The sequence below is a fragment of the Indicator indicator genome, chromosome 6 (genome assembly GCF_027791375.1).
Source record: "Indicator indicator isolate 239-I01 chromosome 6, UM_Iind_1.1, whole genome shotgun sequence".
Lineage (NCBI taxonomy): Eukaryota > Metazoa > Chordata > Aves > Piciformes > Indicatoridae > Indicator > Indicator indicator.
Window position 1 is genome coordinate 43,777,011 of NC_072015.1, and position 20,943 is coordinate 43,797,953.

Genomic DNA, 20,943 nt, shown 5'->3' on the forward strand with positions numbered 1-20,943 from the left:
GATGCCATCAAAGTTGACCATGTGGTGATGATGTCATCAATCCAAGATGGCCACCAGGGGGACCTGGTGCTCCTTCCCCATGCTCCTGTCCTGTCTGTGCCAGCAGCTCCCAGTAGGGATGGGTTGGAGTCTACTGGGAGCTGCTGTGCCCCACACCTCCTGCCTCATACCTGCTGCCCCAAAGATCCCTGCCCCATACCTCCTGCCACATAGATCCACAGAGCCCAAACTGGGAGCCTGGTGGTGTCAAATCCCTCTTTAGCATTTAGGCACCATCTAGGTCCTTACTGAGCATCTCTACTGCAGCCTCCCTCCCCCATGCCCTAACCCAGGGACACCTCCCACCAGCCCAGGGTGCTCAGGGCCTCATCCAGCCTGGCCTGGAACACCTCCAGGGAGGGGGCAGCCACAGTTGCAGGTAGCTTTTGGCTATTTTTTTTTTTGGTTATTTATTTTTTACAGGCAGGTTTTTGTTGTTTAGTTTGTGCAGGCTGCTTTTGGTTATTTTTTTGTAGGCAGCTTTTTGTTTGTTGTTTTGTTTTTCACAGGCAGCTTTTTGTTACCCATTTTCTGCAGGCAGCTTTTTGTCCCTCCCCATCTCTCCTGGACCCCTTCAGGTCCTGGAAGGCTGCTCTGAGGTGTCCCCAGGTGTGGGAGGGTGCTGGGGGCAGGCTGAGCTATTTCATGACAGGTTGATGGACATTGCCTTGAGGCTATGGAGCAGATGGCAGCATCCAGCTACTGACCAGGGGGTTGCAGCCATCTCCCTCCTGGGCCAGAGCACAGCAAAGTTCCAAAGTGCTGAGTGGATGCAGAAGTCCAGGAGCGCTGATGAGGCCTTTTTTCCCTTCTGGGAATGCCACCCTAATGCTGGCAGGCTGGAGCCTGGGGCCCCTGCCATCACCTCAGCTGCAGTTTGGGGAGTCAGGGCAAGGCCAGCACAGCTCCTGCCTTCAACTCGTCTTTCCTCAGGGTCAGGAGCAGCAGCAGAGGCAGAAGCAGTGTCCTGGTGCATCCCCAGCAGGAAGCCAAAGGAAGGAGCTTTACATATGGCAGCCCCAGTGGTGTAGGGGGAGGCAGCCTGGGTGCTGTGGATGAAGCATGGAACATTCCCAGCTTCCCTGCAGTGTAGGGGGAGGCAGCCTGGGTGCTGTGGATGAAGCATGGAACATTCCCAGCTTCCCTGCAGTGTAGGGGGAGGCAGCCTGGGTGCTGTGGATGAAGCATGGAACATTCCCAGCTTCCCTGCAGTGTAGGGGGAGGCAGCCTGGGTGCTGTGGATGAAGCATGGAACATTCCCAGCTTCCCTGCAGTGTAGGGGGAGGCAGCCTGGGTGCTGTGGATGAAGCATGGAACATTCCCAGCTTCCCTGCAGTGTAGGGGGAGGCAGCCTGGGTGCTGTGGATGAAGCATGGAACATTCCCAGCTTCCCTGCAGTGTAGGGGGAGGCAGCCTGGGTGCTGTGGATGAAGCATGGAACATTCCCAGCTTCCCTGCAGTGTAGGGGGAGGCAGCCTAGGTGCTGTGGATGGAGCATGGAACATTCCCACCCCTCCAGCTGCCTGCTCAGAGAGCTGTCCTGTGCCAGGGGCACACTGAGCTCTCCTGCATGGTTCTTTCCTCTGCTTGTATCCCTTGTGACAGAATTAGAGAGATGGTTGAGTGCTGACCCTTCAGTGCTGGGTCAAAGGTTGGGCTGGCTGAGCTTGGAGGTCTCTTGCAGCCAGCTGTGCTCTGTGATTCTGTGGCTCCACTTTGGCACAGGTCCATCTTTCATATATTCCTCTTCCATCCTCTTCCCTCCTGAAACTGCTTCAGGAGGCCAGGTCCCAAAACAAGACTTGGCTGCAAAGAAGAAGCTCTTGGCTGCTGTCATCTGGCAAAGCCTTGGAGAAGTTGGGTCAGTTGGCATCAGATGGAGAAGGTCTTGATTAGGATTATTTGGGAAAGCCTTGGAGCGCTTGGGTCAGTTGGCATCAGATGGAGAAGGTCTTGGCTGGTGTCATCTGGCAAAGGCTTCAAGAGCTTGGGTCAGTTGATATCAAAGGGAGAAGGTCTTGGGTGGTTGTGGGGGTAGGCCATGACACATGGCCAGTACAAATCCAGACCAGCTGAGTTGGAAGTGGAGGAGACAACATCCCCAGAAATTGAGGTGGAGCAGATACCACCTGACTCACAGATGGAGCTGGAGCAGAGTCATGCCCCAGAGACAGAGGTGGAGCTTGCACCTGCGCCCAAGATGGACATGGAGCAGTCACCTGCCCCAAAATCGACATGGAGCTGGTACCTGACCCAAAGATTGATATGGAGCAGACACCACCCCCCTCCATCACCACCTGGTGGTGGAGCAGACAACTGCCCCAGAGATGGAGGTAGAGTAGACCCTGCCCCAGAGATGTTCCTTTTAAAAATACTTTATTTATAAAGTATTAAACTGCTGTCTTAATTTGTGGTCTTTATTTGAAGAGTTCTCAGCCTTTCTAATGTCTTGAATTTGGAGAGGTCCTTTCATCTTCCATTCCAAGAGTGGCCCAGGGATCCTTACCAGGTACATACTTCTGAACAGATTTTCTGTCTCATTCGTAGATGAGTATGCACTTGCTTCTTCAATTTCTGCACACTCAACACAAAAGACTGGGAAATATTTACATGCTATGTATTTAGCCATACTACCTATCAAGAAAAACCAATGTCATTGTGCAAAGGACAGTATGCAGGGAAAACAAAAGATGGATTTTTATCTGACTGAAGAGAAGTTGCTAACCACCTGGGACGGTAAGGATCCACTAAGATATTCACAGGTGATCATATTTAGAAAACATAGGGGGCAAAAAGCTATAAATGATAGGCTGAAAGACACATTTCACATGCAACCTGGTTTTTGAACAACCTCATTGCAATTCTATCTATTTTTATTAAAAATGCCAACATACTTTTAGTGATGAATTGATGACTGCATTTAAAAAAAAGTGTGACTTTTCCTCCCTCCAGAAAAAGAACTGTAGTTTCAGGCCCTGGGGTTAGGTGTTAGAAAAAGTAAAGATAATGATAATAATGATGATGATAATATTTTAAAACCCTTTTGATTACTCTTGGAGGATTCATAAATTTACATGTAGCAGAGTAAAATTTGATTTGCATATAAGACTCCATCTGACAGTACCAATTTTTAAAGCTCCTTGTGTCGTCTGCAGAGACTTAAGAACTTGTCAGTCCTGGGCTGGAGTGACTTCTAGAAATGAAGTAGCCAATATTCTGTATATTTATCAGCGGTCACTTAAGTATAAAACAAACAGATCTTTCCTGTTCATGTACCAACCTGCCATGTAGACACAGAATTTTCTGGATTTTCATTTAAGGAATCCACAGTAAGTTGCTCACTTTCATTATCCACAGACAGAACACTGCATTTTTAAGAAACAGAAAATCTAGAAAATAAACTAACCTATCCTGGAGTATCAGACATAGAGAAACTTGTTGGTTTAGACAGACATACAATTAACAACATCAGAATTCATGGATATTCATGTTATGTTTGGGGGGTTTTTAAATTATTGCAACTGTAAAGGTTGGGCTGGTTATTTGGTTGTTTTTGGTTTGTTTTTTAAGAGGTGACTATGAACTGCATCAAGGCTGGGAGCTCATTTAAGTTCCATCACAATCCAGGTTTAGTCAATATTGCTGTATCCGCATGAGAAAATATTTAAACAAGTGAGGCAAACCTGAAGTTAGATGAAGGAATATGGTGGCTTTTGCATGACTAGGAATGCAGTTTTCATTGATGATGAACAAATAGCTGAGTTATTTTAAAAGAGCCTGTCACCAAGTTTTTAATAATTTGATACAGTTTCTCTTTTCCTGTACCTTTAAATATTTAATGCCATTTGCAAAGTACTTTAATATTCTCTCCTACTCCCAAATAGGTTTATTCAGTTTTATGACAATTAATCTGTATAGACACTACAGAGGCTATTGAAACTGTATTTAGTAGCTTCCTAAATACTATATTTTTCCTGTTGATAAAATGTAGTTCATTGTGAAAACTTGGTTCAAAATCAGCACACCCAAATGGCACAGACAGAAGGACCTGCCGAGAATTAGAACTAGTTTGACACAAATTGAAATCAGAAATCATGAGTTATTGCCTTTTTTAATTTTTTAATGATATTTTTCAACATTTATGACCATTCAGAGCCTTGCCACCAGTGTAGTTCTTTGAAGTTCAGTTTGCTAGTTTAATCATGAATGCTTTCAGAGTTGGAAATCTACTTGAAGCCTAAGTTTGGATCTTGCCAATCCTTTTGCATCACTACAAAGACACGAAAAGGTCTTAAGTAAACCCTGAAAATTATAAATTTAGATAAAATCTGACTATAATAAAGGGAATGCTTGATCTGGAGCATGGGTTGCAAGACTGAGACATGAGGCAGAAGTCAGAAGAGATGGGACTAAAATCTGATCTTCATTATTTCTTAAGAAGAATCCTTGCCAGGGTGCTCTCCCTAGTATAAGCTAAATCATCTCTTTGAATGCCTGCCAATCTTCCACTTTCTGCTCATGACCTCTTCACCAGCAGTGGAGGGGTGAAACTTAACTGAGAGACAACTTTGCTCTACTGAGCACTGATCACACCCTATGTGTTAAATTTCTTCCCATACTGTAACTGCATTTTCAGCATGCATAACCTTCAGAACCAGAAAATAACCTGGCACTTAATTTTCCTTTGTTTATCCTCCCTGGAAATTGTTGTTTCACCATCCAAAGCTAAATCAAGAGATAGCATTTGCAAGTGACAGTAAAACTTTACGATGTTCCACTTGCTGGCTATTAGGATGGACTTCACAGAGGGAAAACATAACCCTCAGCAGTCCTTCAGCACTTGTTCAACAGACAAGTTATGCTGGCCTCCTAAGAGCTACTTATGAAAAGAAATAATGATTCCTTATCAGAAATGTGTCCTTCTAAACCAGACCATAATACTATTTAAAAACTCATTTTTACACAAGCAGAAAGAAAAAAAGGAAAACCAAGTGGAAATTGGCTAGTATCTGAGTAGTAACTTCACACAACGAATCTGAACTCGCTTTCTTGATGATGTGAGCTCCTTTTATTCCTAAAACTTAGTGAGGTCTTCAGGCTGGTAAGTTCAGTTAGCTGTTAGCTTCAAAACCACTGAATATAGTACCTAGTAACTAAAAGCAAGAAGGGGTTAGAAAGAAAGAAGGGAAAAAACAGTTTAATGCAAAGGTGACTGTGGTAGTTTGAGCTCTGAGTTTAGGAGCTCAAATAATAATGGATATAAATTCCTCCCCCTGTCCCTCTCCCTTTTTTCTCGGCAGGGTGGAGAGAGAGAAGAAAGGAAAAAAAAAAAAGGGTAGGGGAAAGGAAAAAAAAAATTCCTGAAAGAAATATTCTGAAGTCGGTTTGGAAGTAGGAGGAGTAAATTTTTTTTTCACAAAAGGGGAAGGAAAGAAATAATTTTTTACATATATATATATATCAGTAACAGGGGGGGGGGTTCACAGAGGTGAGGGATGAGCGTAAGTGGGAAAAAATATACAAAGCCAAGCCTGGATGGCCTTGTGTTCCCCTGGATGTCGGTGGATTCAGTTGAGAGAGAGAAAGGGCCCCAGCCACGTGGTCCGGTGCAGGAGACAGTGACAGCAACAGCAGCAGGAAATCCTCTCGAGCAGACGAGGCAGGAAAAAAGGGAAGAGCAGCAAGATGTCCGCCCTTTTTATAGGCTTGCTGGACAGGAAGGGGAAGTGGAATAGACCACCTCTGAGTCAGGGGACCACCTTCTCCCAGCATGGGAGGGGCCAAGCCCTCCCCAGATTAAATTTCTTTTGTCCACCTGGGGCTGGGTTCTTCTCAGCCCCATCCAGGATGGGTGTGCCTCAGCACAGTCCACCCCTTCTATTTCACTTCCACTTTCCTGTCACAGTTTCTTTATCCAGTCATGAGTTGTGGTATTAGAGTTCATGTTGTGAGTCCCTCTCTATCCCGGCTGTGTCTCTCTCTCTCAGGGCAGTCTCTCTTTATCCCGGCTGTGTCTCTCTCTCTCAGGGCAGTTGATGCAGGTGGTGCTTGAGCTGGGCAGGAACGTGGAAAAGAATAAGAAAGAACAGGAAACCATCTTCACCTCTGAAGGGGAGTCAGGAACAGTCTATTGCTGTATGGGAAGCAGGAGCAGGTGTAGGCGAGATGATGCAGAAGTCCTTTTGAGCTGATGCTTGTGTGCGGTGGGTTCATGCTGGATCCTGGACACCAGGTTGTTATCAAACTAGGAGAGAAAACTTACAACGACTTATAACTTATACAGTGATTACATTGCATTAATTGGTGTTACCTTCAGAGGCTATACCTTTTCAGCCAACGTCATGTTTTGTTGTGGCACACACTGAATATCCCCAGTCTCTAGCATGACCCAGTATGTGTGACCAGGCCCCTCAGCAGAGACCACCCCTCGGGTTGGTTTGCCCCCACCAACAGCAGGGAAAACCCATACTGATTTTCCTAGTAGGCTTTTCTCATTGATCACAGGAACTCCATCTCCATCCACTGTTTGCAGCAGGTTGGACTGGGCAGGACCAGCTCGGTTTACAGACCCTCTGCTATTGACTAACCAAGTGGCCTGAGCTAGGTGTCTTTCCCAGTTCCTAAAGGTTCCACCCCCCATGGCTTTTAGGGTGGTCTTCAACAAGCCATTGTAGCGTTCAACCTTCCCTGCAGCTGATGCATGTTATGGGATATGGTAAATCCATTCAATCCCATCTTCCTTTGCCCAGTCCCTTGTGAGATGGTTCTTGAAGTGGGTTCCATTGTCCGACTCGATCCTCTCTGGGGTGCCGTGTCTCCACAGGACGTGTCTCTCCAGGCCCAGGATGGTGTTGCGAGCAGTGGCATGAGGTACTGGGTAGGTTTCCAGCCACCCTGTACTTGCCTCCACCATGGTCAGTACGTACTGCTTGCCACTGTGAGATAGAGGAAGGGTGATGTAGTCGATCTGCCAGGCCTCTCCGTGCTTATACTTTGACCATCTCCCCCCATACCATAAAGGCTTCATGTGCTTAGCCTGCTTTATGGCAGCACAGATGTCACACTCATGAATAACCTGGGAGATGGCTTCCATGGATATGTCCACTGACCTGTCCCGAGCCCACCAGTATGTGGCATCTCTCCCTTGGTGACCTGAAGTGTCATGGGCCCAGCAAGCTAGGAATAGCTCACCCTTGTGTTCCCAGTCCAAGTCTACCTGGGAGATTTTAGCAGCCAGATCTGCTTGGTGGCTGTGCTGGTGTTCCTCAGTGGCTCTGCTTTTGGGAATGTGTGCATCGATGTGCCGTACCTTTATTGGCAGCTTGTCCAGATGGGCAGCAGTGTCTTGCCACAGGTCTGTGGCCCAGATAGCCTTTCCTTTCCTCTTCCATCCGTTCTTCTTCCATTCCTTCAGCCACCCCCATAAGGCATTTGCCACCATCCAGGAGTCAGTATATAGGTAAAGCACCGGCCAGTTCTCCCGTTTTGCTATATCCAGGGCCAGCTGGACAGCTTTTACCTCTGCATACTGACTGGATTCGCCTTCTCCATCCCTTGCTTCTGCCACTTGCCTTGTTGGGCTCCAGACAGCTGCCTTCCATCTCCGCTTGCTCCCTACAAGACGGCAAGATCCATCTGTGAATAGAGCATAGCCCTTTTCATTATCAGGGAGGTCATTATATGGGGGAGCTTCCTCAGCACGGGTCACTGTCTTCTCTGGTGGCATCCCAAAGTCAGCACCCTCTGGCCAGTTGCTGATCACTTCTACTATGCCAGGGCATTCAAAGTTCCCCATTCGAGCTCGCTGAGTTATCAGGGCCATCCATTTACTCCAGGTGGCATCTGTGGCATGATGTGGGGTTGAACCCCTCCCTTTAAGCATCCAAGTCAGGACTGGAAGCCTTGGAGCTAAAAGGAGTGGTGACTCGGTCCCAATTACCTCAGAAGCAGCTTGGACTCCCTCATAGGCAGCTAGGATCTCCTTTTCTGTTGCAGTGTAGTTGGCCTCAGAACCTTTGTACCCCTTACTCCAGAAACCTAGGGGCCTGCCCCTTGTCTCACCAGGGGCTTTCTGCCACAAACTCCATGTAGGACCACTCTCACCAGCCGCAGTATACAGCACATTCTTGATCTCTGGCCCAGTTCGAACAGGTCCCAGAGCCATAGCATGGACCACTTCTCGTTTTATCTGGTCAAATGCTACCTCTTGCTCAGATCCCCACACAAAACTATTTTTCTTCCATGTTACATGGAAGAGGGGTTTCACTATTTGACTATACCTGGGAATGTGCATTTTCCAGAAGCCCACAAGCCCCAAGAAGGATTGTGTCTCTTTCTTACTAGTGGGTTGCACCATGGTGGCTACCTTATTCACCACATCCTGAGGGATGTGGTGACGGCCATCTTGCCATCGAACTCCCAGAAACTGGATCTCTCTGGCAGGCCCTTTTACCTTGCTTCTCTTTATGGCAAAGCCAGCCTCCAACAGGATATCGATTATACTCTTACCCTTCTGATAGACCTCCTCTGCTGTCTCACCCCATACAATGATGTCATCAATGAACTGCAGGTGCTCAGGGGCTCCACCCTTCTCCAGTGCAGTTTGGATCACTTCATGGCAGATGGTAGAACTGTGTTTCCACCCCTGGGGGAGACAATTCCATTGATATTGGACACCTCTCCAGGTGAAAGCAAACTGTGGCCTACATTCTTCTGCAATGGGAATGGAGAAGAAAGCATTAGCAATGTCTATTGTGGCATACCACTTGGCCCCCTTTGATTCTAGTTCGTACTGGAGCTCCAACATGTCTGGCACAGCAGCACTCATCGGAGGAGTCACTTCATTCAGGCCACAGTAGTCCACAGTCAATCTCCATTCCCCGTTTGCCTTCTGCACTGGCCATATTGGGCTGTTGAAAGGTGAATGAGCTTTGCTGATTACCTTCTGGCTCTCCAGTCATTGAATCAGTTGATGTATGGGGTGCAGAGAGTCTCGACTGGTCCTGTATTGCCTGCGATGCACTATGCGAGAAGCAATTGGTAACTTCAAATCCTGCACCTTATGGCTGCCAACTACAGAGGAGTCATCTGACAGGTCAGGCATGGCAGACAGCTGTTCCCTGTCTGCAGTCCCTATAGCTGCTACCCCAAATGCCCACTTGTGCACCTTAGGGTCCTTAAAACATCCCTCCCGCAGAAAGTCAATGCCAAGAATGCAAGGTGCATCTGGACCAGTCACTATGGTGTGTTTTCCCCACTCATTCCCAGTCAGGCTTATCTCAGCCTGCAGTACAGTCAGATCTTGTGAGCCCCCTGTGACCCCTTCAATGGTTATGGGCTCGGTCCCTCTGTAGCTTGATGGTATTAGGGTGCATTGGGCCCCTGTGTCCACCAGAGCTCGGTACTTCAGGGCTTCTGAAGTGCCAGGCCATTTCACAAACACATCCCAGTACACTCTGTTGTCCCTGACCTCCGCCTGGCTGGAGGCAGGGCACCTCTAATGCTGGAGGCGATGCCCACATTTGTCACAGGGCCCTGTGTTACTGGGAGAAGGGTCTCTTGAATGGGAGGAACCACCCTGGGAAACTGGGGCTGCCCTTCTCCTGGGCGAGTTATTCCCATTGGGGCCACCTTGCAGTTCCCGTACTCTGGCCCAGAGTGCAGAGGTGGGTTGGCCATCCCAGCGGTTCATGTTTTCCCCATGGTCACAGAGAGCTCTCCACAGAGCCACCCTTGACATCCCCTGATTAGCTTGGGGTGATCTCCTAGGGGGATGAGAATGATGTTTATTCCTGATGGCTGAAACATGGATCCATTCTGATGGAGAAGGTGAAGGGGGAGAAAAGATGTCATCCCCTTCCTTCAGTTCAGGTTTGGAGGCCTTAATCTCTTTGATGATGTCTTTAGTCATAGCCTCTATGGCTGAGATTACGGACCTGTGACTGACACTGTCCTCATATTCCCTCAGGTCACTAGCAAACTCACCCACAGTTTCAGGACTTCCATCCTGTCCAGTCAGAAGCATCCCTCCTAGTGTGTGTGCATACCTTTGAGGGGCACCCTGGGTGAGTTTCTTTACTAAGGATCATTTCATGGACACCTGATCTGGGTCCAAGGGGAGCTGGCCATTTCCATAGATGATCTCCAGCACAGCCATCTGTCTCAGGTACCGAATGCCCTGTTCCATAGCCGTCCATTTAATTGGGGCCCAAGGCAAATCCTCTCTGGTAGGGTACCTGCGCTTTATAGCATTAGTAATCCGAGCCCAGAGAGTGTGTGTTCCATCGAGTTTTGCTAATTCTTTATCCAGACCGGCATCATGAGACAGGGAGCCTAGAAGCTTCGCCTCCCTCTTATCTAGATCTACAGTTTCTGCACTCTCATCCCAACATTTTAGGGTCCAGTTTAGTATTGTCTCACCCTCTCTACGTGCGTAGTCCAGACGAGTTTGCCTTAATTCTTTTCTGGGCAGAGATGTGATGGTTATTCTGGGCAGAGATGTGATGGTTATGATCTCCTGATCTGAGTCCTCTCCATCTGCTGGTGGGTTCTGAGATGTGCTGGGTCCTGCTGAGGTGCCTTCTTCACCATCTGTATTTGGAGCTGATTTTTGCATCTTTTTCCTGTGTGTGGTAACCAGTGCTAGGGAAACTACAGGTGGAGGAGCATCAGGGGTTATGTGTGAAGCTGTTGGTGGGGGGTCAAACCCGCTGGGCTGGGCCTCAGGTTTGGCCAGCCTCCATCGGGCTGGACAGCGTTCACAGCAGCCAGACCCCTCCCTCCTGTTTTCATAAACATTATCACAGTGCCTGCAGTGCTTACAGCTCTCTGCCTTTGGGCCATTAAGGCTTACAAAAGAATTCCCTAAACCGATTGTCCGTCCACAGATAGCTCTTAATGGGTTGGGGCACCCCCTTCCCCACATGGCCAGAGCGAGTATGATTATCAAGATTACATTTAAGCCTACAGAACACATTTTTACATAGTCCCATTCTCCTTCAGCAATATTTTTATCCACACGTTTAGTTTCATAATAGGTTTCAGAGAAATTCTTTATGTCAGAGAAGTTTGAGAAGTGCCCACCGCCAGTAAGATTGATGGAATTCAAGAGGTACATGCAAAACTGCATTGGCAGAGCTTTTATCCAGTCAAGCAGCATCTCTATAATTAACCAAAGCACATGGTAAGTCAGTAGTTTATACACATGCGTCCAAAAGATCCAGCCAACAGCCCATCCAAAAACTTGAACCATAAGAGTCTGTAAAATTACCATCTCTACTTCCAAACCCTTCTTTCCCAATCAGGTGTTATTTTCAAGCAAAAAAAAAAAAAAAAAAAAATTATTTCCCAAGCCTCACGTTGGAAGCGCCAAAAGAAATATTGTGGTAGTTTGAGCTCTCAGTTTAAGACCTCAAATGATAACAGATATAAATTCCTCCCCCTGCCCCTCTCCCTTTTTTCTCAGCAGGGTGGAGAGAGAGAAGAAAGAAAAAAAAAAAAAAAGGGGGTAGGGGAAAGGAAAAAGAAAAATCTGTGAAAGAAATATTCTGAAGTCGGTTTGGAAGTAGGAGGAGTAATTTTTTTTTTTTTTTCACAAAAGGGAAAGGAAAAAATAATTTTTTTACATATATATATATATATCAGTAACAGGGCGGGGTTCACAGAGGTGAGGGATGAGGGTAAGTGGGAAAAAAGATATACAAAGCCAAGCCTGGATGGCCTTGTGTTCCCCTGGATGTCAGTGGATTCAGTTGAAAGAGAGAAAGGGCCCCAGCCACGTGGTCCGGTGCAGGAGATAGTGACAGCAACAGCAGCAGGAAGTACTCTTGAGCAGACAAGGCAGGAAAAAAGGGAAGAGCAGCAAGATGTCCGCCCTTTTTATAGGCTTGCTGGACAGGAAGGGGAAGTGGAATAGACCACCTCTGAGTCAGGGGACCACCTTCTCCCAGCAGGGGAGGGGCCAAGCCCTCCCCAGATTAAATTTCTTTTGTCCACCTGGGGCTGGGTTCTTCTCAGCCCCATCCAGGATGGGTGTGCCCCAGCACACTTAGCTTCTCTATCTCAGCTGATGTCATCAGGCATGGAACAACCCTTTGGCCACTTTGGGTCAGCTGGCCCAGCTGTGTCCCCTCCCAAGATCTTGCCCACCTCTCAGTGTACTCTTGGGGTAGGGACATGTTGGCAAAGCACAGCCTGGGTGCTGCTTCAGCAGTAGCCAAACCAATGCTGTGGTATCAACACCCATCTACAGCTCTGCAAAACACAGCACTAGAAAGATGCTCTCAGGAGAATTAACTCCAGCTCATCCAGACCCAATACAATCTCCACCCCTTATTCCATACCATTTGTGTCCTGCTCAGGTTCCACACAGTCCAATACATTCCACCATCTCATTTGATTCTCATACTTACCTCCCTTCTTGGTTACACTCTACTGTTGGGTACCAACACTAGCTTGGTTTTTGTCAGTGTTGCTCTTGTGTCTTGCAAAATTCCATCAGTCTGAGTCCTTCTTACCACAATACTTCCTGCAACATAAAACTGATATTCCAAGTTATTTTTCCCCCAGTGTTAAATCTCCTTGAGGCACACACTGAGTCTCTTGGATAAACAGGGGTGTAAATTATGATTTATGAACATGTGAAATACAAAAAATATTATTTAATAATGTTTGAAAATTATGAATAACCTTTCATCAATATTTATATGCAGATTCTAGTGCATGGTCTTGGAATATATGCCATAAACTGGGACAATTTTTAACCAAATTAGAAAGATACAAAATAGTTGTTCAATTAACAACCAAGAGTGCAATTCTGATGCTAGTCCAGCAGATGGCGACATGACAACACCTTTGCAGCTGCTAAATCGCTAGAAGAAAGAACTTGTAAGGCACAAACAATCAAAGGAACCCTTCAGAGACTTAAATCAATTTATGATCACAAATTATGGCTCCAGGCATAGCTGGGGAGGGCTGCTTATAAACCCTAAGTTGAAATACCACATGGACTAAAGCGTGGGGATTTTAAACAGAACCATACCTGGTGTTAAATACATGAACACTGAAAAGAGAAATGTTTTCCACACAAGGTGGGCACATGATCTTGTTACCCCAAAGAAGGCAGGTTGGGTTGTTTACCACAACTTGTTGACACCCAGCCCTTTGTTTACTCGGCTCTAGGCTGAAGTAATCACTCCAGAAAGAGGGGGAGGGGGGAATGTGAGCAAGGCATGTTGGGACAAGTTGTGGCAATATTTGAGGCATAATTCTGGGCACAGGCTGCCTTCAGTACAGTCTTACCATCCTTTTTCATTAACCCCCAAGTACATTCAGGTCCTTGAGCAAAGACAATCCCCATGGCAGGAGTAACCCACACTGCCTTTCCCAGACACTTTCCCATGTGTACTACAGGGACTTTATCTCCCCCCACAGTGCACAACGAGAGTTAACCAACCAAGTGTCTTCTGCTAAACTTTTATCCCAGTGCTTCCAATCCCCATTTCCCAATGCTTTCAACAAGGTCTTTATCAGTACATTCTGTCTCTCAAACTTCCCAAAGGCTTGTTGGTGATAGGGAATGTGATCCACCCACTCAATGCCAAGTTTCTTGGCCCAGCAACTGATGCATTATTCCTGCAGTTAGTCCCATTGTCAGAGTCAATTCTTTCAGGGCTACTACAGGATTTGCCTCTCAAGGCCTAAGATGGTGCTTTGGGCACTGGCATGGGTTACAGGGTATGACTCCAACCAACCTGTAGTTGCCTCTGCCATGTGAGGATGTAGTGCTTGCCCTGGTGTGTTCCTGGTGCTGTTCCAATAGAGTCAATCTGCCAGGCCGCACCCATAGCAAAATCCCAGACCCCACCCTCTGTTCCAGGGAGACTTTACTCTGGGGCTCTCTTGATTGCAGCACATTTCACAGCCATGTGTGACCTGGGTGATGGCTTCCATGGTCAGGTCCACTCCTCAGTCACAAGCCTACCTGTATGCTGCATCTCTCCCTAGATGTCCTGATGGAGACCCATGTGCCCATTGAGCTACAAACAGTTCACCTTCACACTCCCAGTCCAGATCCCCTTGAGCTACATCAATTCTGGCAGCCTTGACTACCTGCTCATTGTTTTGGTGGTCTTCATTAGCACAGCTCCTAGGACTGTGAGCATCACCATGACTTACCTTCAGAGCCATATTCTCTGCACACAGAATTGGAAATGGAAATGGAGATACTCTGTACAAATATTTACACTCTGTACATGGATGCAAAACACCCAAGGTCACATTGCAGCTTGTGAGCAGTTCATGAAGCCAACAGCCTGCCAACAGCCCAGGGTTCAATGCCCTCCCAGGCCTCCCACCCTTCCTCCCTACCCCTACCCCAAGCTAGGTGAATGGCTCCACTACAAAACTACCTTTCCAAGAGCGAGTCAGGCAGCAAACCTCTCCCACACTGCAAGAGGTAAGGGATCCATGCTCATAAGGGAGAGAGAGGCAGAAAGAAGGCCAGAAAAAGGGCCAAATGCTCTCTGCACTCATCTTGTATAACAGATACAGAGCTGATGGGATAAAATAACAGAGATTCCAAATTCCTGCATCTAGCTAGTCCCTTGGAGGACTGTCAGCTCTCTGGCTCTTAAAGGCATCTAACCTTAACCCACCACACCCATTCAACTGCTCCTACCCTGAGCCAAGGCTTCTTTTGTATTTTCCCTCTCCCCTGCCCATCTAAGAAGGGGAGTGATAGAGAGTCTTTGGGGGACATCTGGCTGCCAGCCAGGGGCAAAGCACCACAAGAGGGCTGTGTGACATCCCAGAGAGGGTTGTGTGACAGCCAAGAGCAGGATGAGTGATATCAGACAATGACCTGTGTAATATCCTAGAGACAGCCATGGGATATCTTCAAGTGGGTTGTGTCACATCACAAAAGTGACTGTGTGACATTATAGAGCAGGCTGAGTGACATCATAAAGTGAACTATTTGACAGCATAGCCTGGGCTGTGTGAAATCATAGAGCAGGCAGTGAGACATCCCAGAGACAGAGGTGTGACATCACAGAAGAGTCTGTATGACATCACAGAGCAGACTATGTGACAGCATAGAGTAGGTTGTGTGACATCTCAGAGAGGGCTGTGTGAGATTGTGGAGTGTTATGTGTGACACCAGAAAGTACGTTATGTGACATGGAAATGCATCTTGCATGACATCATAGAGCAGGTTGTGTGGCATCACAGGATTTGGTGACGTCATAGAGAGGGTTTTGTGGTATGACAGACTGGGCAGTGTGACATCACAGAGCAGGGTGTGAGACATTATAGGGTGTGGCCTTTGATGTCATAGAGTAGGCTGAGTGACTTCATAGATCAGAGTCTGTGGCACCTCAGAGCAGGCTGATTGACATCATGGAGTACTGCATCTGGTTCTGGAGCCCCTATTACAAGAAGGATCTGGAGGTGCTGGAAAGTGTCCAGAGAAGGGCCACGAGGATGAGCAGAGGGCTGGAGCTCCTCTGCTCTGAGGACAGAGTGAAAGACTTGGGGCTGTTCAATCTGGAGAAGAGAAGGCTCCAGGGAGACCTTATTGTGACCTTCCAGGATCTGAAGGGGGGCTACCAGAAATGGGGAGATTCAGATTGGATGTTGGGAAGAAATTCATCCCCATGAGGGTGGTGAGAGACTGGCACAGGTTGCCCAGGGAGGTGATAGAAGCCTCGTCCCTGGAGGTTTTTAAGGCCAGGCTGGGTGTGGCTGTGAGCAACCTCATGTAGTGTGAGGTGTCCCTGCCCATGGCAGGGGGCTTGGAACTGGATGATCCTTGAGGTCCCTTCCAACCCTGACAGTTCTGTGATTCTATGATTTAGTGAGATGTGTTGTCAAGCAGGCTGTGTGAAATCAGAGGGTGGGATGTGTGACATCACAGAGTGGGTTAGGTGACATCACAGAGCAGGATGTGTGACATCATACAGAGGGTTATGGAATATCACAGTGAGGATTGTGTGCCAGCAGACAGCACATTGTGTGCATAGTGCAGGCTGTGTGAAATCCTAGAGAGGACCTTGTGTGCTATCATACAATGGTCTGTGTGACAGCCTCCTGTGGGCTGAGTGACATCACAGTGTGCATCCTGTGACAGCATAGAGCAGGCTGTGTGGTATCATAGGAGGGTTGTGTGAGATCACAGAGCCAGCTGTGTGACATCATGATGGAGGTTGTCTGACATCATAGAGTTGTGGGATATCAGAGTGAGCTGTGTGACATCAGTGAGCAGGAGGTTTGAAGGGTGTGAGATATCACAAAGCAGGCTGCATGACATCATTTCAGGGATTCTGTGACTTCACAGAGAAGGTTGTGTGACACTGCAGACCTGGCTGTGACATCATAGAGAAGTCTGCATCACATCACAGAGCTCACTGTATGGCATCATAGAGTGATTTGTGTGACATCATAGTCCAGGCTGTGTAGCATAATAGAGTAGTCTGTGGACATCATAAAGTTGATTGTGTGACATCACAGAATGGGCTGCCTGACATCCTAGAACAGCTTGTGTGGCATGCTGGAGTGGTGTGAGTGGCATAAAACCACAGCTGAGTGCCATGGAAATATGTCTTGTGTGACATCACAGAGCCAGAGGGGTGATGTCTTAGAGCTGGCTGTGTAATATCACAGTGTGGGTTGTCTGACATCCCAGAGTGTGTTGTGTGTCATCACAGAGCCAGCTCTGTGAGCTCATGGAGTGCTCTGTGTGATATCACAGTGTGGGATGTGTGACATAATAGAGCAGGCTCTGTGAAATCAGAAACCTGGATGTGTGAGATAGAAACATGTTGTGTGACATCACAGAGAGGGTGGCGTGACAATACAGAGAGGGTTCTGTAACGTCATAGACAGGGCAGTGTGACACCATGGAGAAGGCTGTATGACATCAAAGAGCAGGCAGTGTGACATCAGAGAGACAGGTCTGACATCACAGGGAGGGTTGTGTGACATCCTAGAGCAGCTTGCAAGACATCCCAGAGCAAGGTGAGTGACATCATTTAGTGGTAGGTGTGACATCACAGATCCAGCACTGTGCTGTTAGAGGAGCTGGCTGAGTAACATCATAGAGCAGGTTGTGTGACACAATAGAGAGGGTTGAGTGACATCACAGAGCTGACTGTGTGACATCCTAGAGAGGGCTGTGGGAACTGACAGAGTGATCTGTGCGACATCCTTGAGCATTATGTGTGACATGAGGGAGCAGGCTGTGAGACAGAAGGTGTGACAGCATAGGGTGGACTGCATGGCATCACAGAGTGAATTGTGTGACTGCATAGAGAGGGTTGTGTGACATCATAGCTTGTGTTATGTGACATCATAGAGCAGGCTGAGTGACATCATTCAGTGTGATGTGTGACCTTTTCCAATCCCATTCCTGGACACAGTTCCTCATTCAGTTGCCATGGTTACAGCACATTTGACTGGGGTCAGCTCCAGTCCCATGGTCAGTTCCCTGTGTCCCCCCTGTCCCATGGTCACTTGTTTGCTCTTTTGGTGCTAAACTGCTGTGTCAGTCACCTGGGAGGGCCCTCTCCAGCCCAAGCCCCACACAACTCTCACACTCAGCACCAGCTTGCATCCCAACACTCTGCAAAGCAGAACCTGTGCCATCAGCTGCTAGAAGCACAGAGCTGTGGCCTTGCAGAGAAGCAGCAATCTTCTTGAGACAACTCCTCCTGCCAGCCCTGGGGCCTCATTGCCTCCTTGTCCATCCTCAGGAGCCAGGCAGGGGTTGTGCCATAGTCCTGCCCTTAGCATTGGTCCTCTCCACATCCCACTGCCCCAGAAAGAGCCCTTAGGAATGAGTGAGGGACAGCATCTGCCTGTCCAGGGGACAGGGTTCAGGGCTTGATCTTTGCTTTAATGAAACACCTCCAGGTTTACTCAGAATCAGAGCCAGCTTCCTCTGCTTGTCCTGACCTCTCATCACTGCCTTCAGTTCTCTGCTCTAACCACAGCCTGGAGACATTTTCCCAGTAGTGTCCTTCACTGGGACCCTTCAACACCACAGGAAACTATCTAACTTTGACTTCTTGAGAGGTTTCATCATCTTCCTCTCAGTCCCTGATGTTTACACGGCACCAAAGCCACCTGAGGGATCATTTTATGTCATGGGTTGGTCCTTGGCTGCTCAGCTGGGATGAGGCAAGCAGGCAGCAGTGAAAAGAGAGAGCTCTGGCCAGGAGCAGATCCTCTGCACAGCACAGCAGGGCTGAGGGCATGGACAGATAATGTCAGGGAGATGAAGAAGGCAGAGAGAGCTTCAACGTGGCCAGGAGGGTGACTGAGAGCTCAGTGGAGGAGAAGTCACTGCAGTCACTGACAAGGTGAGTCTGTGGGTGCAGGGCAGGGCAGGGCAGGGCAGGGCAGGGCTGTGGAGAGGGATCTGCGTTGGTCAGAGCTGCTCACAGTTCTAGCTCCCCCCTGGGCATTTCTGAGGAGGCTTTCCAGAAAAACATCAAGGCAGCATTTTCCTGGAAGGGAAGTCTTGGTTTTGAATGTTGATCACATTGGTGTGCTGGGTGGGCAGTGTGAGACCAGAGTTTATTCCTCTCCTCTGCAGAAGTCTCTCAGAACCAAGGTCACAGTTAACCTTTTTCTGAGCTGCTCCTGAGCTTCTGCACACCCAGAGCTGCCCCTGGGCAGTGTCCTGCTGCTGGCAGGGCACTGCAGGGCAGAGCTGAGCACACAGCAGGTGGGATGGGCTCTGTCAGCAGGGACAGGGAGGAGAGCTGGGCACAGAGAAGCAGCTCCTGGCAGGGACAGCTCCAGAGAGCAGATTCTTGAGCAGTGGGGGAGAGGGATCTGCTGCCAGAGATGCCCTGGCAAGGGGGATCAGGCACCTCTGTGCCATTCTCTGCACTGCAGACACATTTCCCAATGCAACCTTTTGCTCTCCTCTTCTCCCCAGCACAGGCAGTGCCCTCCAAGCTATGGGCTCCAGGGCATCAGTCACCACCTTGGCAGCTGACATTCAGCTGAAGGTTCCTGCAGTGTGCACACAAAAGGCTGACAAAAGCTCTTCAGTGCCATCCTGGGAGCTGCAGAGAGCAGAGCTGGCCAAGGAGAAGGCTTCAGCCCAAGCCTTTCTCTCTTCCCTTCATTGTCTCTGCAGCACTGCAGTGCTCTTCCCTCATTCTCCAGCCATCCACAGGACTCTTGCTCTGGGGCATTGCTGTTGGCATGTGGTCACTTTGTGTTCTGACTCTGACTCTGCAAGTGCTGCCCCAGAGCTGTCTGCATGGAAACTAAGTGTCCAAGCTGCCTTGGAAGCTGTGCTGAAGATGCCAGAGGTTGGGGGTGGTGGGGAATGAGCTGATCCATTGGTGCTGCAGCTCAGGGAGGAGGTGTTCTGTGAGCTCTGCAATCTTGGTGTGCAGAGAGAAGTGTTCCCTAACTTGTCCCTGCCTTTTCCTCCTTGCACAGGTCTGCATGGGCAGAGGCAGCAGATGGCCAACAGCAGCTCCATCCCCCACTTCCTCCTGCTGCCATTGCCAGGCACAAGGCAGCTGCAGCTCTTGCACTTCTGCCTCTTCCTGGCCATCTACCTGGCTGCCCTGCTGGGCAATGGCCTCATCATCAGCACCATAGCCTCTGACCACCACCTCCACACCCCCATGTACTTCTTCCTCCTCAACCTCGCCCTCCTTGACCTGGGTACCATCTCCACCACAGTTCCCAAGTCCATGGCCAATTCCCTGAGGAACACCAGGGACATCTCCTATGCAGGATGTGCTGCTCAGGTCTTATTCTTTTTTTTCCTTATCACAGCAGAGTATTTTCTCCTCACCATCATGTCCTACGATCGCTACGTTGCCATCTGCAGACCCCTGCACTATGAGACCCTCCTGGGCAGCAGAGTTTGTGTCCACCTGGCAGCAGCTGCCTGGGCCTGTGGGGCTCTCAATGCTCTGCTGCACACAGCCAATACATTTTCCCTACCACTCTGCCAGGGCAATGCTGTGGACCAGTTCTTCTGTGAAGTCCCCCAGATCCTCAAGCTCTCCTGCTCCACATCCTACCTCAGGGAAATTTGGCTTCTTGTGGTCAGTATCTCCTTAGTGTGTGTCTGTTTTGTGTTCATTGTAGTGTCCTATGTGCAGATCTTCAGGACAGTGCTGAGGATCCCCTCTCAGCAGGGATGCCACAAAGCCTTTGCCACCTGCCTGCCTCACCTGGCTGTGCTCTCCCTCTTTGTCAGCACTGGCTCCCTTGCCTACCTGAAGCCCCCTTCCATGTCCTCCCCATCCCTGGATCTCGTTTTGTCAATTCTGTACTCAGTGGTGCCTCCAGCCATGAACCCTCTCATCTACAGTCTGAGGAACCAGGAGCTGAAGGCTGCCCTGAGCAAACTGATCCCTGGATGCTTTCAGAAGCAATAAACTGTTTGTCTTCTGCTGCAGAGCAGTTCTGATGTCACTCAGTGCAGACCCAGTGTGGCCTTCTCTATGTTTTCCTGTTTGCTTTGGATTTTTACTCTCTGCTCTTTGTGTCATTGTCATCCCCTTTCTAACTAACTCTCTGCTTTACTTTTCTGACCAAGAGTTTATGTTGGAGGAGCTGTGCTCCTTGTTTGCTTAAACAAAATAAAACTCTTTTCCATAATATTTTTTTTCCTGAGAGCCTTCCTCCAAGAATTTTCTGGAGCTTCAAGCAGAATTCCTGTGTTCAGAGTTGGCAGAGAAAAGAGTCCCAGCACAGCAGCACTGCCAGGGGAGCACCAGCACTCCCTGGACCCTCCCTCCCTCCCTGCTCCTGACTGGAAGTCTGGCCCCTTCCAGTACCAATTGGATCTCCTGAACCCCTCCTAGCACAAACTATTCCTCACCCCAGTACAAACTCATCCTGTGACTCTCTCCTTACCAACTCCATCTG

The 20,943-nt window shown here is 48.6% G+C and overlaps 1 protein-coding gene across 1 annotated transcript; it reads left to right on the plus strand.

The window, feature by feature from the left end:
• The first annotated feature begins 19,511 nt into the window (after positions 1-19,511).
• Positions 19,512-20,450, plus strand: LOC128967637 (olfactory receptor 14A16-like). The gene has a single exon (XM_054381820.1). The coding sequence runs from the start codon at positions 19,518-19,520 to the stop codon at positions 20,448-20,450; it is 933 nt and encodes a 310-aa protein (XP_054237795.1). The 5' UTR covers positions 19,512-19,517.
• Positions 20,451-20,943: the final 493 nt, after the last annotated feature.

Bases quoted from the DNA above. Each gene is read 5' to 3' on its own strand.
- LOC128967637 (XM_054381820.1), top strand. From the start codon at position 19,518: ATGGCCAACAGCAGCTCCATCCCCCACTTCCTCCTGCTGCCATTGCCA.